Source organism: Paramisgurnus dabryanus, chromosome 4 (genome assembly GCF_030506205.2).
Source record: "Paramisgurnus dabryanus chromosome 4, PD_genome_1.1, whole genome shotgun sequence".
Classification (NCBI taxonomy): Eukaryota; Metazoa; Chordata; class Actinopteri; order Cypriniformes; family Cobitidae; genus Paramisgurnus; species Paramisgurnus dabryanus.
In genome coordinates this window covers 935,450-950,749 of record NC_133340.1, presented here as the reverse complement: position 1 = coordinate 950,749, position 15,300 = coordinate 935,450, and the positions used below count along the sequence as shown (strand labels likewise).

The 15,300-nt window shown below is 38.1% G+C and overlaps 1 protein-coding gene across 11 annotated transcripts in view; it reads left to right on the top strand.

The window, feature by feature from the left end:
* Positions 1 to 15,300, top strand: part of atf7ip (activating transcription factor 7 interacting protein) — a 39,496-nt gene that overhangs the window by 11,944 nt on the left and 12,252 nt on the right. For 6 of the 11 annotated variants that reach the window (XM_065295492.2, XM_065295491.2, XM_065295490.2 and 3 more), the window contains exons 2-3: positions 13,767 to 13,829; positions 14,543 to 14,983. In XM_065295492.2, coding sequence (XP_065151564.1) covers positions 14,549 to 14,983 — 435 coding nt within the window. In that variant the 5' untranslated portion in view covers positions 13,767 to 13,829; positions 14,543 to 14,548. Of the gene's footprint in view, positions 1 to 6,159; positions 6,223 to 11,329; positions 11,480 to 13,766; positions 13,830 to 14,045; positions 14,445 to 14,542; positions 14,984 to 15,300 lie in introns of those variants that run through there. The other 5 variants (XM_065295489.2, XM_065295484.2, XM_065295486.2 and 2 more) reach the window with 5 other exon arrangements.

The window sequence follows — 15,300 nt, the reverse complement described above, 5'->3', positions numbered from 1 at the left end:
AGCTGTGCAGGAATTGGTTGATGAACAGTTGATCTTATGGATGGCACAGCTTTCTGTGCAGAGTTGTAATATGTCTATAAACAGATACAGAGTATAATTAAAATTCATTTTGAATTTATGTTACTCTTCTTAATTTTCGAATCAAATTACCCTTTTCCACACTATTTTTAGTAATTATAAGGTTCCTACTTATTTTGACCTGCATATTATGCAACCGTGGGGGAGGAGTGTGTTTTCTCACTTCAAGGGTTTTACCCCCACAAAAATGTAAGTACTCCTTTACTTTTTCTCATTTTGTACTTGATTTTTGTGTTCGATTTTTGGCACTGCAAAATCAAATGCGCAGTGATTCTCTAGAGTTGTGTAGAGTGGTTTGTTTTACTCTGGCAACGTCTTACAGGCTGATTCGGTCATTGAGGACCAAACCACTTTTTTGCGTTTCCTGCGATTCACTCTTTTTTTTTTTTGTGGAAGATACAATAGTGGGAATGGTCAACAACACAATTTAAACACAAGGTTTGAAGTTAAATCCGCATTCCCCTTCTATTTACTCCTTATGTGTGCTCCTTTGAAAGAAGTGCATGTGCTCTCTCACAGCGAGCTAATAACAGGATTAAGTTGACATCCGCTTTATTAGAGGTTTATGAGAAAATGTGAACTCCGAACTAACTAGTAGTTATGTAAGCTAGGTGATTGAGTAGTTGTAACATGAAGGTTAATGTCCCCTTCTTGATTTTCATAATGGTATGGTCCACCCTCTCCAGTAATTTTCCATCATCTGCTCTGCTGTGTTAGTTGGTAGCAAGACGGTGAAGCTACACTGCAATATGTCTGTGCTCTAGAAATATGTTAACAAAATATGTTAAGACCTAGTTTGATAATCGGGATCTTAATCTATTTTTAAAGAGCTTTCAATTTTAATTCTGTTTTTGAGCATTTGAACTTTAAACTAAAAAATCCTCAATTCAAATGAAAAGATAACTGTTGTTTTTCTTGTAAATCTACTGGACATTTTTTAACATCGAAGTAAACAAATCCTTAATTGTACCACCCCCGCAAAATTGGTGGTACATTCCCAGCCTTGCCCTTCCCCCACTGACTCAATGCTAGCCTGTCGTTAGAACAGCTAGTCAGGCTTGCAAATTTCTCCTCCAAGCAGAAGGTGGCCTTCATTTGAGGATAACAGTGTAAGGTCACAGCTTTGTCTTATTGTAACTGCTTGCCTTTCTGTCTTTTGTTAGGTTCTTTATGTGAAGGTGTAAACATTATGTAACTACAATACACTAAATGTAATATCGCATGGTGTGGGTGTTTACGGTTTTGCTTTTTAGCATTAGCATGAAAGTATTAGCATTTTTAAAGGTTGCTCATTTAAGCATGTAATGTTAATGGTATTAACTACTGTATTTGTTAATACACTCTTACAAACCGTGATTTTCTAGTCATTGTGATGTTCGAAAAATACAATAGCAAAGGTACTCAGTCCTGTTCCAGGAGATTTGTCCAGAGTTTAGGTCCAGCCCTCCTCCCACACACCTGCTGGTAATTTACAAGCGATTTTGAGGATCTTGATTAGCTGTCTTGGTTGCTTGTTTAGAAGTCAAACTAAACTAAGGATTTAGTAGGGATGAGCACCCTTATGTTGAAGGTTTAGTCTACAGACCAGGACCATTACAGGCTGGCGTAATTTATAAAAATAATGATGATGTGCTTAAGTTATATTACGTTTTAAATTTCATATGCAATTCATTTCATACAGACAGGAATAATAAAGGAGCTGGATTAGCAATGCAGCTTCTAGAAAAAGACTTGTATATTAAACCAGTGTTATTTAGTCCAAGGCGATGATTGCCTGCATAGGTTAAAGCGTGAGTACTCTTGAAGGCACTCAGTAAATACTCCAGAGCTGGTCCGGGATGATGGAAAGCCAGAAATCAAGATGATGATGATGATGATGATCAGACAGCTCAGAGGAGCTAAAGGAGCAGCACACATCTGGTGCGCCAAATAGAATATTAACCATAGGACACAATGTTTGACGCATGTTTTTAAATGGCACAACCTTGATGAAAGAACAGCATAAAACTAAAAATGGGCCAATTTTGTAAAAGTGGACATAAAGAAATGCTGGATCGCATTAGATGCAAGCAGGAAACAAATTAGACAAGCCATGAAAACGTCTTTCCCTATTCAGTTCACCTTAGTGACGCTCCTGCAGTTGTTTTAGTTTGTCATGAGGGTGAGGGCTGGTGGCCATTTTGTGTTATTGCAATGCAGAGCTGTGAGTTTGAAATGGCAGAGTGGGGGAGGTGCTCTTAAAGGAACCTGCTTGTAAGACTAACTATTTGTTAAAGCTGCAGTTTGCACAGCTTACTGCTGTTGTGTCGTGTTTTCAGTATTTTCGGCATTAGTGTTTGAAATGTTCATTTTCTTGTTGTTCAGCAGATATGTAGGTTTTAAGTATTTTTTTTTTTGCTCAGCTAGTGGGAAGGGAAACCATAGATTAGTTCATGATAAAATGAGTTATAGTCGATAGTTCGCTCCACTTGCTAGGTTTTGGATACTGGATGCTTTACACGAAACAAGATCAGGGGCCGTATTCACAAAGAATTTTAAGGCTAAAAGTAGCTCCTAACTGGCGAATTTAGAAGCAACTCCTAAAAATAATAGGCGTGTCACTCCTAAATTTAGGACTCCTAATTTTTTTCACTAAGAGTAATTCACAAAGCATTTTAGCCCTAAAAGTAGCACCTAAGTCTGGGACAGCTTAAAAGAAGTCGAGAGGACTCCTAACTCACTAAGACCTATTCACAAAGGATCTTAAAATGTCTTAGGTGCTGATCCTCCTTAACATGGACAGTTTCACCAACTCAAAAGCATTGCACATACTTAAAAGCACACTTTAATGTAAGCATATTGTTTATGACATTTGTTTCATAATTCATTACATTCATGACAAGCAGGAAGTTTTTTAGAATTACATGAAACAATAATGATATTAAATATTTAATATTATAGGCATACCTGTTGCCATGCTAGTCTGTTTAAAGGCTGCAATCTCAACCCTCTACTGCGATTGTAATGCATATACCACCGCCTCTCGCATTCGTCCGGGGTCCGCGACATAAGCGGGAATGTTGCATTGATCTGCAACAAATCCTCTCCCCAGTGATGCGCGGGTTGATCGGAAATGAGCGGATGCATGTGGTCACCCGCGGTCACGAGTCATCCAAAAATATTTTTTATGATATTCGGGTCGCGTTCGGTCGGGTCGTTTGAAATAAAGATGGCAATTAACTATTAAACAATTACTACTTAAAAAAAATGCTGGCCAGGGAGCGGGTCGGGTACACTATTTATTTTTTATTTTTTGCGGTCCGAGTTGCGGGCGGGTTAGTTGAAAACGTTGGTCGGGTGCCAGTTGTTTTGTACATTGACCCGCGCATCACTTTCTCGCATGTCTCACGCTTAGTTTTGCTTGATATCTCAGTGCCGAATTTCCCTTTTATTACGTTTCTTTTTTCCAGCACCAACTGGGCCAGCAGCAGTAACTGATCCTGCATCCATTTGGGCTTTCTTTTGGCGAGTTCCACCATCATTTATTTATTACATTAGGCAGGCTTCTTTAATATGGGCAACATTTCCTTGCTTTAAGTTGTCTATTTAGGCTAATAGGATGTACATTAATCAAGCAAGTAATGCAAAGTCGTTTTATTATTAGGCAATTGGCGGTTTTCATTTGTATTAGGCTTGATTTAATTTAATTTAATTCACAACTTTTCTTTAATATATGCATTTTGATGGCATTACTATTATTATTTTGTATAGGACACAGACATATTTCGATATTGTAATTCCATGATTTGGTGCGTCTGTGTTATGTTACGCATGACAGCCCTGTCATCTAACAACCAATCACCGTGGTCATTGCGAGGCAGCTCGTGCATGAGAATTGACGTCATCCGTAGCAACGAAGACTCACTCTTAGTTTAGGAGTTATCATTTTTCCTTACTAAAAGTAGGTCTGAAAGGCGTTGTGAATAACTTTTAAGAGAAAACTCCTAGCTAAAATCTTTTAGTGCGATTTAGGAGTACTCTTAGTGATAAGATAAAATGCTTTGTGAATACGGCCCCAGAACAACAAGGGCTGTGATATGTAACTCGCAGCTAAACCAGTCACAACTGGTTGCAGCCAGTTTCTGTAGGTCGTGTCTGTGATTAGTCGGCTGTGCATACAATCGTGTTGTGTTTTTGGATCATAGCTATGTTTTATTTGATTTCTTTCTGACCATACTTGAAATTTAAAAAGGCACAACACTTCCTCTATATGAAGTGGATCGTTTATTTAATTTGGTTGCTTAGGGCCTTTATCAGAATTTTAAAACCTTTACACACAACCTAACTTTAATGAGATCTTCAAACACAAATTGAACTACGCTTGCTGTGCAGCGATGTGCAGTTAAATTCAGTACTACTGTTCCAAATAACATTTGGGGGGTATTGTTTGGAGATTTAAATGGGCTTTTCAGTGTTTCCCAAAATACTTCCGATAGGCTACCATTTATTTCATCAGTTCTCTGTGTTTATCTGTAACTTAACATTATCATATGAACAACCAGCAGGTAATACATGGTTGTACTGTTGTGTGAAGTAAACACAACGGTAATTGTACAGCAGATCTTTGTTAATTTTAAGAGACATGATTGTAATGACAGGTACTTTCATAAGATTAGATTTGGCTTTTGATTTTGAAACGATTTGACAACATTTAAAATCCTTTGTGAATTGGACTACATTGATCTCAATTTAAATACAATTTAATTTGCGATAATGCTGTAAATTTAGCATCAGTGCACAACTGACTCAGATTAGCGATGCTGCATTCTTGTTTATTCAGGGTAAAACGAGCATGTGGATCTAGAGAGAGAGAGAGAGACAACTGAAAGACATCAAGCCATTGGATACGTGGTTCCTGTTGTTTATGAAAAAAACGGTTTCTATGAATTGGCATTGTGCACCCTTAATGGTCCAGAGATTGACTGAGATTTAATTTTGCTATTGGCATTTGTGCAGTTTTATTATTGAAATGCCTGTATGGATGGATTTGGTTCCTGTATATGCTATTATACTCTGAACTAATCCTTGGTACAGACATTGAGGTGATTGAAATTAGGGTGTTAACCAATCAGATTGAGCCTGTTCTCTATTAGCGAGCACATTCCAGCCGTGGTGTTGAAGGTTGACACAGGACTCGGTTCAGAGAGAAATCTGTAAAGCAGTGAATGATTACAATATCATTTTAAATTACTTATGTTATTGCGCCAATTTTCTTTCTATTTGTGTTTTGTTTTACTATTGTGTTTTACTTTGTTTTTGCAAGAGAAAATGCTGAGAACAGTAAACGTTTCAGAGACAAATCTGGTAACATTGTAAAAGCAACCCGCTCAATTTACTCTTGAGGGTAAAGGGGTTAGACTGGTGTTACGCTCATGACTAATAACGCTTGCTTAAATGTTTATCTCCTCAATTATTTGTATTTGTAGAACATAAAATGTTTGTGTATTTACGCATGTTCATTGATAGTGGGGGTCGCTGATTAGAGCAACTGACCACAATGGTGCTTGCCAGACATGTCAGACCTCTGACTAGGAATAAAATCTGAACAATAGTTAATGTCGTTTAGAAACGTCTGTAACAACTTACTCTCAACTTCCTATAATGGTATGCTCGATGTTGTCCAGTACTTTTCCATTGTCTTCTCTGCTGTGTTACTGTGTTGCATGAGGGTGGAGCTACACTTCAATGTGACTGTGTTCCAGAACAAATTTTAGCTAGTTTAACATGTTCAAACCTAGTCTAGTGTTGAACACATCTCAGTTCAAAATCTGCTCCAAAGCATTTGCACTTAATTACACCGGTTCATTTCATAAAAACTTATAAAACCTTAAAATAATAAAACCAGGTTTGGACACAAGTTCTTCATTGTGGTTATGCATGTAGTGCTCAATGTTCATTGTGAAGGATATTATTGTATTCATTTAATATTAAATTGATAAAAATAAAATAGTGTTAAAGACTCCCCTGTAAAAAATGGTATATCCCTAGCCCTGCCCCTCCCCCATCTTTACAGTTTTAGTGCTAGGCTGTTGATAGCACAGAAGCACGCTTGCAAATCTCTACTCCAAGCAGAAGGTGGCCTGCATTTGAGGATAGCAGTGTAAGGTCACAGCTCTTTGTCTCTGTCCTTTCTTAAATGGTTTTTTATAACTCTTTCTGAAATTGTTGTTTATTGTAGTAAATGTAATTAAACATTTTATTGTTAGCATTAGCAGGAAAGTGCTAGCATTTTTTAAAAGAACAGAGTGCATTTTTAGCTACGTAACCTGATATCGACGAGTACCTGATATGTGCTAAAACGCAGTTAACCGGTTAATTTGGTTAGAAACCAGGTGGAGCACAGGTCCAACCCACTTGTAGCTCACCTGCCAGTAATTTACACGCAATCCCATGGGTTGTGATTGGCTGGTTCAGGTGTTTTTAATTAAACTTGAAACTGAAGTAAGAATGAAGGTAGACCAATAAGGTTGAGCTATTGTGTTAAAGGTATCATGTAGGCTTTTTTAATCAATTGAATCTTTTGTTTTTTTCTGCATTGAGAGTTTCATAATATATTTCATCATAATTATTAAATGAACAGTTATAAAATCTTTAGAGGGACTGCTGCTACTCTGTTACTCAAACTTGTTGAGGTGTCAAAGGTAAGAAACGCCTGTTTGAAGAGAGTACTTGATAAATACAGAGCATACCAGGATGAAGAAATCTCAGAAGACAGAATCGTTAGCTCAGAGGAACCACAAGAAAAGCACACACCTGACAATTGATGATTGAAGAAGATCCAAATCTGTAAATTCAAGCAAATAATCGACAGAAATAAAGACCACGTGTGCTGTTATGCTGGATGGATCTTTTGAAGTAACTAACCAGAGAGATTTGGACAAAGTTTGTGTGCAAGATAGCGACTAAGGGCAACACAAAATCAAGACACTTTGTTCCGTTGTTTCTTCACGTTTAAATGACAGAAATGGTGCAACTGCAGTTGTTTTGATTGCCAGCAACAAAGCTGGTGGCCATTTCGTGTTATTGCAGTGCAGATCTGAGAGAGTGAAATGGCAGGGTGGGGGGAAGGGCTCTTAAAGAGACCTCGCTGAAAATGTCTCACTGAGTTGAAGCTGCAGTGTGCACGGTTTCATTCTGTTGTGCACACAATTTTAGTCTAGTAACCTGATAAGGATTTCAGATCGGTTGCATAACGTTCAGTTTGATGCATTTGCAGTTTTGGGGGATTTTTCATATTAGTAAGTACACACAGAAGGCAGTTTAAATAGGAAACCTAAGATCAGTTCATAAAAAATTTACCTGATAGCTTGATCCAGTAGTTTGCTTCAGGTTGCTTAACTAAAAACCTTCAAGTGGTTTTAGCTCCGTCACATGAGCGAGATCTGAAGCGTGATCCATATCTTAACCGGTCTCAGCTGGATTCAGCCAGTTTCTGCCGGTCATGTCTCTGAGTGGCTGGCTGTGCATACTGTAGCAATAAAACAGGAAGGCTAAATAAACTGTTTATTAAACTAAAACGTAATACTATGGGATTTATTTTTGTCACTGACTAGCTTATAATAATGTGTCTCCCTGGTATTTAGAGAAAGGCATCGACCTTTAATTGTTCAATACGTTTAACGTAATCCTCTTCGTTTAATTAGAAATGGACAGAATCTGGGCGTGTCTTTATGTTAGTAGCGGAGAGTTTTCACAGCTGTGGAATTTGTTTTCAGCAGTAAATTTTCAAAGATGTTAGGGTGTTTTTTATACTAGCTGCAGATCACAGCATTAGGTGTCACAATGGGTAGCATATTTGCCTCGCAGCAAAAAGTTACATGGTTCAAGCCCCGGCTACGTCAGGTGGCCTTTCTGTGTGAAGTTTGCGTGTTCTCCCTGTGTCAGCGTGGGTTTGGTCGGAGTACTCCGGTTACCTTCCACAGGCCAAATACATGCTGGTTAAGTGAACTGGAGATGCCAAATTCCCCCTCCCCCAACGTGTATATGATTTACTTCTTTGGATCAACTTGTGTATGTTTCCCTACATCAGGGATGGGCAACTTTGGTCCTGGAGGGCTGGTGTCCTGCAGAGTTTAGCTTTAACCATAACTTAACACGCCAACTAAGGTCTTACTAGGCATACTAGAAACTTTTAGGCAGGTGTGCTGAGGCAAGTTGGAGCTAAACTCTGCAGGACACTGGCCCTCCAGGACCGAAGTTGCCCATCCCTGCCCTACATAGACAAAATGTAGTAACTTAGTTTTTGGTCGATAATTCTAGGCCTTCTTTATCACGTGGATAAGTATCTTGAGTCAATTTCATTGTTTTCTTGAGAAAATAACTATCAAGAAGAAAATAACTGATTAAAAAGTCTAAACTAAACTCAGTTCCACACTCTAGTGAGTTAAGGCCTTTTGCCGCATGGATTAACCCGTTCTCGCCATAAATATAGCCATAGATACTAGAATGGCACTAAGAATAAACAAACAAGCAGCATTTACTTTGCATTCATTTAGCAGTTTAGTCAAAAGCGATATTAGCAGTGTCGTAATGTCGAAAATTGTATAATACACCAAAATTTAATGAAGCTACAGCAGACTAATGCATAGTGCAAATATAATATTAGTGCAAAACAAAGTGCAATGAATGAAATCCTGTAAATCCCTTTTAATCTGAAATTTATGCAGCAGACCGAGATGCTGCTTTAGCAACAGCACTAAATTTCCACCTCATTTTCCAATTTTATTTGTTCCAATTTATTCTAAGACAACCTTCGGTCAATATGAAAAAAAACTGCTTTAGGTTTGAAAATAACTATTGCGGCTACCTACAGGGCTTTGATCAAACCTCACGGGCATTGCTTTAAGCGAGAAACTTCCCAAGTGAAGACAAAAAATCCAACAGATGTTAACCATATAAATGATCTCTGGTATTAACTTAATTATGTTTGCTTGGATGTAGCAGTTTTCATGTTTGTTCAGTCAGCAATTGTTCTGTCATGCAACATTCTCCAGGCACTCTTCAACTACCAGTGTTTCAGTGTTTATTACTTTTAGTTGTAATGTAAATGTGTGTATTGTACGTGCATAGCTAGTGTAGTTTAGGTACAGTAGAAGTAGTGCTGATTAAACGTTTGTATATGCCATGTGTGAGAACTCGCGCTGGGTGTGTGTGAACATGTTAGAAATTCTCTTCTGTGGAAGAGATTGCTGGTGGACCTCTCCATTCAAAACTCAGCCTAGCATGGATGTAGCGCTGTGCTTGTGGTTTATGGAGCTGATTAACAAACCCGTGTGAAATCTACAGCCCTATAGTTTGCTTTTGTTTATTAAGTATTTTGGCTAATTTGATTGCGCGTAAAAAGCAGTGTAGTATCCGCAGTTCAGTTAAACACATTTTACTACATTTACAATCATTCCCTTCAGTATGGGAAATGCCAAAAACATTTCTTATTAGTGATTATACTAACCATTCTGATAAGTACACTGATAGTTTGGATTGATTTGATTGTGGCCTTAAGGTCTCACAGGCTGTTCTGGTCATTGATGAGGACAAGATGTTGTTTTCATTTTGGAAGTGGCAAGTCTTTGTGTGTATTTGCACACCACTTGATCAATACTGGAGGGGTGCAGAATGCGTTGGCATGAAAGGGATCTTGAACTTGGCATTGAGGAACTCAGTAAAATGAATATTTTACCAGAGATGACCTCAAAACGATGCCAAGAAAAAAATGTTTTGTCGCATTATTATTAATACAGTGAACCAATGATTATTATGAGATCACTGAAAGATTCTCGCAAGTGTGAATCGGTCAGACAAATCGATCACGTCACTGTATTTGGGTTTTTGTAGTTACTGACTCATTTACTTACTAAACCTCAATTAGTTTCAAGTCTTCAAAAATGTTTCAGATTCATTTAGCTGCGAAGCTAGATTTCTGTGCGAATCTTGTTTCAGGCTTTTAGATGAAACGTAACATTGTGAATCGGATTAATATTTCTGTGGACTATTCGAAAATGAATGCGAAATTGATTTTACCTTTGTGCTGCATTACAAATGGCATTAGAGTTGGGTTGTGAAATCGGAATGGCCTTGCTTTATTGTCACAGGCAAATTTAGTTTGTTATTGTTTTTTTCTCCCCCTTTTCCAACTTTTATTTTTAGACGCAGTGGGAGATGACAGGAAAGGAAGGGAGATGAGGGAGAAGTGGGAAATTTCCCGTGTCGCATTAAAAACCGCATCACCTGCATGAGCACTACAGTAAACTTTGCTGCACATGCATAAACCAGACCAGCTGTGTGCTGTTTTGATGTTTAAAATTTGTGAGATATTAGATTACGTAGCTTGGCGGCCGAAGTTTCTCGTTGTATGAGAGTATGAGTTATTGTAAAACCAAACTTGGGAAGGATTGTTGGATTAATTTGTGCCACAAATGTCTGGCGTCACGCATTGATGTATGGCCATCATTTTCAATTTATTTTTGTATATGGCAAATAACTCTTAACTGTATTTTTAGCATGTTGACCTTTAACTTCGTTACAAACTGGTGTGTGTGCACTCACACATGTAATGCCAAAGGCGGTTTTGTTGTGCTATATAGGTAGTTATTCATTAAAAATATGGACTTTGAAAAATACACACACAGTTGTCACTTTTGTTTTTAAAATACAGTTGGAAGAGTTTTTTGCTGTGCTCCATCTTGTGTTGAGACGTGGTAGTGCATGTGAGTTACACCCCCCTGTGTTTAAAATGGCACAGTCCGTATCGCAGTAATTTTCCACCCTGTTTCTCTGTGCCTGTAATGCAGCAGTGGGGGAGGGTTGGTTTTGCTTGTCAGCTCACGCTAGTTTTCCTCTTTAGTACCTTACTGATTACTTTCCTGTATTCCCTTTTAGTTTTTAGTTGTTTCTAGTGAGTATTTATAAATATTGTTTTGTTTTTGGAACACGTACAATTTTAAGATTATGTCCGGTCTATCGTTAAGCCATTTTCAGGTTAATAAGAGTACCACAGTTTGATCATGAGTAAAAAGTGTCTTTCATTTCAGATAACACTGTTCTGTTGGTTGTAACACTACAATTGTTCAATAGCAACGCTGTTTGGTATAGTAACAGCCGTTTGGTATAGTTACAAAGAATGTGCTCCACCTCTCCACGTGAGACTCCCTCCCCCTCCCGTTCTCTCTGTCTCTCTGTTTGTCTCTTCAATGTGTAGTGTGCGCTTGGAGCCAGTTGGAAACAAGGCATGCTCACGTTTTTTCGCTCGCTTTTAATGAAGGCCTACTTCTGAAGAGTACACCTCAAGATTGGTTTTTGAGCTCTTTTTGTTATTCAGGACTTTTTTTAAGAGTGTCATTTTCATTTTGTGCTGTTTACCTTTAAGGTATATGGACTTTTGTTTGGTTTTTACCTTTTAGCCATTTTACTTTAGTTTAATTTACCTTTTCTTTCTTTATTTTTTTTACGTTTTCACAGGATGACGTATCTGTTTAATATACATATTAGCTGATCTTTTTTTTTAATTCTTATTTTTGTTTAATGTTGGATTACGGTGAGATTAGCTCGTAAGTCTTGTTATCGACAGGCAAATTCGAGTATCGAGTCATAGTCGTCGCTCTTTTTTTTTTTTTTCGAAACGTTAGTGATTTCGTTTATTTTTTTTTTAACGTTTTTTTGTCTGCGTTTGGCAAAAAATGTATACCAGGTGTCAGATGGCTACAGTGAAATAATCCGCTATTTGATTATTTTTGCGAACAAACGTGAAATTTTTGTTAACGTGAAGTGTAGAGTCTTAGCTTGGGAACGTTTGGAACGCTTACCTCTTTGTAGTTATCAGCCTAAACGAAATGGTTAATGGTTATTGCTGAAATGGTATCTGATTGAAATGGCCTGTGACTGCATATGAGAGCTTCGGGAGAGGAAACGATATACAACTGTGTGCCTGGTGTTGCACCACAGCTCTGGCAACCATTTTGACTTTGTGCAGAGAGCGGCAACCTCAACGTCTCTGCTTGTAGTTAGGATGGGGGTGGGGCGCACTGAGGCTGTGCGCAGCGATCAACAAGAGAAGCTTTTTCGAGAGCAGCAGCCATTTTTGTAGAAAGAATGTCCTTTCTGTGTGTATATATACACATTGTATGACAGAGGACATGGAGGCAAACAGAGGCAAAATCTTTTACTGTTAGGTTTTTGTCACACGCATGTGTTTCGTTCCAACAGTATATTAAAATGTGAGATTTTGTTTTTTTTTACGTAAGTTCCTTGCAGTTTCTTACAGCTAGGTTACTTTAGTTTGCTGTCGGTCGTGACTTAAATAGAGTGAAACTGTGCTGTGGCGTTCCCTGATGCATGCAGATAATGCATTGCATGCTCCAGCTTCATTGTGTATGCATGTGTGCAGCCTAGTCACATGGCTTGCACCTAGCTCAACAGTTTGAAAATTGTAAGTGATATTTAAATTGGGGGATACAACCCATTTAGTTAAAAAAAGGTCTATCATGGAAACCAGAACTTGTAGGATGAGTGGTTTAAGGTGTTGCTCGTGGTCTATGAGGAGCAGAATTTGCTATATATATAGGAACGACATTATTTACATCGGCTAAGCTGAAAATTGCTTATGCAGCAGCAGTGAGGTGTACTGTTGCAGGAATGTGGTTGTTATTGGTGTGGAAAAACAAAGAAAGCAGAAGGATTAGGGAAAAGGGTAAAGTTAGTATGTTAGTGTCAAACATTGACATAGGTCAGGTTCAGGCCTAAGAAAGAGTTTTGATGCTAGTAGAAAGCACGTTTTAATGCTAACTTGCTCAAATCTTGACAATACTGGAAGCAGTACAGAAAACGCTAATAAGGAAGTAAATATACTTTTTACGTTAACTGTTTTTACTGTTTACTGTAACAGTTGAAAGGAAAGTTTAAGCTATTGATGTTCTGGTTACGAATTCATTTGAGCTTTTTAGGGCTAGCATTGATACTTTAATATACAGTAGTTATAATTATAGTTCAGTTTTGTGATTGTCTTGACTTGGTGTTTTGAACAAAGGTGTGAAGTAGTGTTTTGACTCACTGATCAAGTATTTGTACTTTGTCAGTGTTTTTCCTTCTCACATTTTTTCTCAATTACTTACACATGACTACATTCGGATCAATTAATAAAGTAAAAAAAAATTTTGTATTTAATTATTAAATTTAATGTAATAAATATTATAAAGTAAAAGCTTAAGAATGTAGTGAAGTAAAAGAAAAACACTGATAATGTACAGATCATTGACAGAGGTACTAGATTACGTAAAAAATTAAAGTAAAAATATTTTACTTATTGCTGTGCCCATTTTTGATTCAATTTCAAAACCAGTTTTTTTTAGCGTTCAGGATGTCCTTTACTAGGCTTTACTAGGACAGTAAGCTGAAACTGTGTGTGGACTTTGTCATAACTATAGCTGCAGGTGTATTGTATCCATAAGTGCATAAAACTAGGAAAGTATTAACATTACGAGATCAAAAATCTTGGGAATCTATGTAATTACCTCGTATTTAAGACATATGTAATAAAATTAATTGATAAATGACTGGATATGTAGTAAAACGAACTACTAAACAGCCAGATGTGGTGTTAAGCAGATTTTGTGTGCGAAATATGACTTAATTGACTTTTATTTTTTATGTTTTTTTAGGATCCTCAAGCAAATTGCTACCAAATCCATGAACAGAAACATACGAGACATCACAGAAACCTGGTAAGACATACTAAAATAATTGTTTTATGACTTTTTAATCTCTAAGTGTTAAGTACGCTAGTTACTTTGAACATTATATAATGCACTCCACTTGTCGCTAGCAGACTCTGTAGTCTGCTCATTTTATTGGCCAAGAAGGGAACCAATCACATTGAAGGGGAGGACACAAAGCCTTCTCTCCCTCTTGTTATTCTGAAATCAGATGCACTGCTGATTCTTACGCCCCTACCAACCGGCTAGTTATGTCAATTGAACTGAGGAAGGGTTTAGGTTTTAGGTCAGGTTTAGCTACTTTGACAGTGGTTTCTCAGTGACTTGTTAATCATAGAGGTAGCTCAGTCTCAGCTTAGTCTGATACTGTAGGTAAACTGGGGCAGGGAGATGTTAGACTGTTGTTTACTTTGATTTGGCTGAACTGCTTTGAAGAAACCTGACTAGTGCTTAAGATGTCCAAATGACCAGCGTTACGGTTATAGTTTTGTTACAGGAAGGTACTGTGATCGAGGCCAAGAGAATTTTCTAGATAAGGAAATAGCTTTTGAAATGACACAGTGACACCTAGTGGTTGGTCTTGAAAAAAGCTTTTAACTTGGAGTCCAGGCAGAATAATCGTATGTGAGTGCTGGGCAGAGTTTAGCTGACTAGCTTGTTTGGTGCATGAAGTGTTTAATCATCTGAATTTTTTTGACACACTTTCCTGCTGTTTTTCTCAGGTAAAAATGGAAGTAGCTGTACCAGAGGAACCTCAGAAGAAAATCTTCCGTGCGCGAAAAACGATGAAGATGAGTGATCGGCAGCAGCTGGAAGCATTGCACAACACCCTGAGCTCCACTTCACCATCTTCCTCCTCGCCTACCCAAACGCCGCTGGTGAACGGCATCCACAGCGAGAAGGACAAGGAGAAAGTAAAGGAGAAAGACTTGAATGATAAAGAGACGGACTCTGTGTCACCTGCCCCTGATTCACCTCACTCTTTTCCTTCTCCATCTCTTTCTGTCTCTCCATCTCCCACTCCACCCAACACACAGACCACCTCACCTTCTCCTAAGAATGGTCCAGAGAAGAAGAGCGATGAGAAGGCCAAGGACGTGAAAGGAGAGAGCGAGAGCAAAGAGGACGGAAAAAGTGAGGACGTTAAAGTGGACGACAAAGAAGTGAGTTTCGGTTCAATTCGAAGGAAATAACTTCAATGGCTTCCACTTGACCTTCAACGTAGTGTGAATGTAAATATAGGGAGCCCTTGTCCCAAATGGCGCAATTGATGTGTGTACTTGCTTCCTCATTCTGAAGGGGCTTTGCAGTCGCACAGTGGCCTTGCCGAGCCTACAGTGCCGTGGACTTCGTGGAAAACCACAAGGTCTTAGGACGTTTTTTGGAACAGGACAATTGTCTTTATTTAATAACTTCAGAATTAGATTAGGAATTCGTTTTTGGAGAGTAGAGTAATAATGCTTTGTTTTGTGGTGAACGT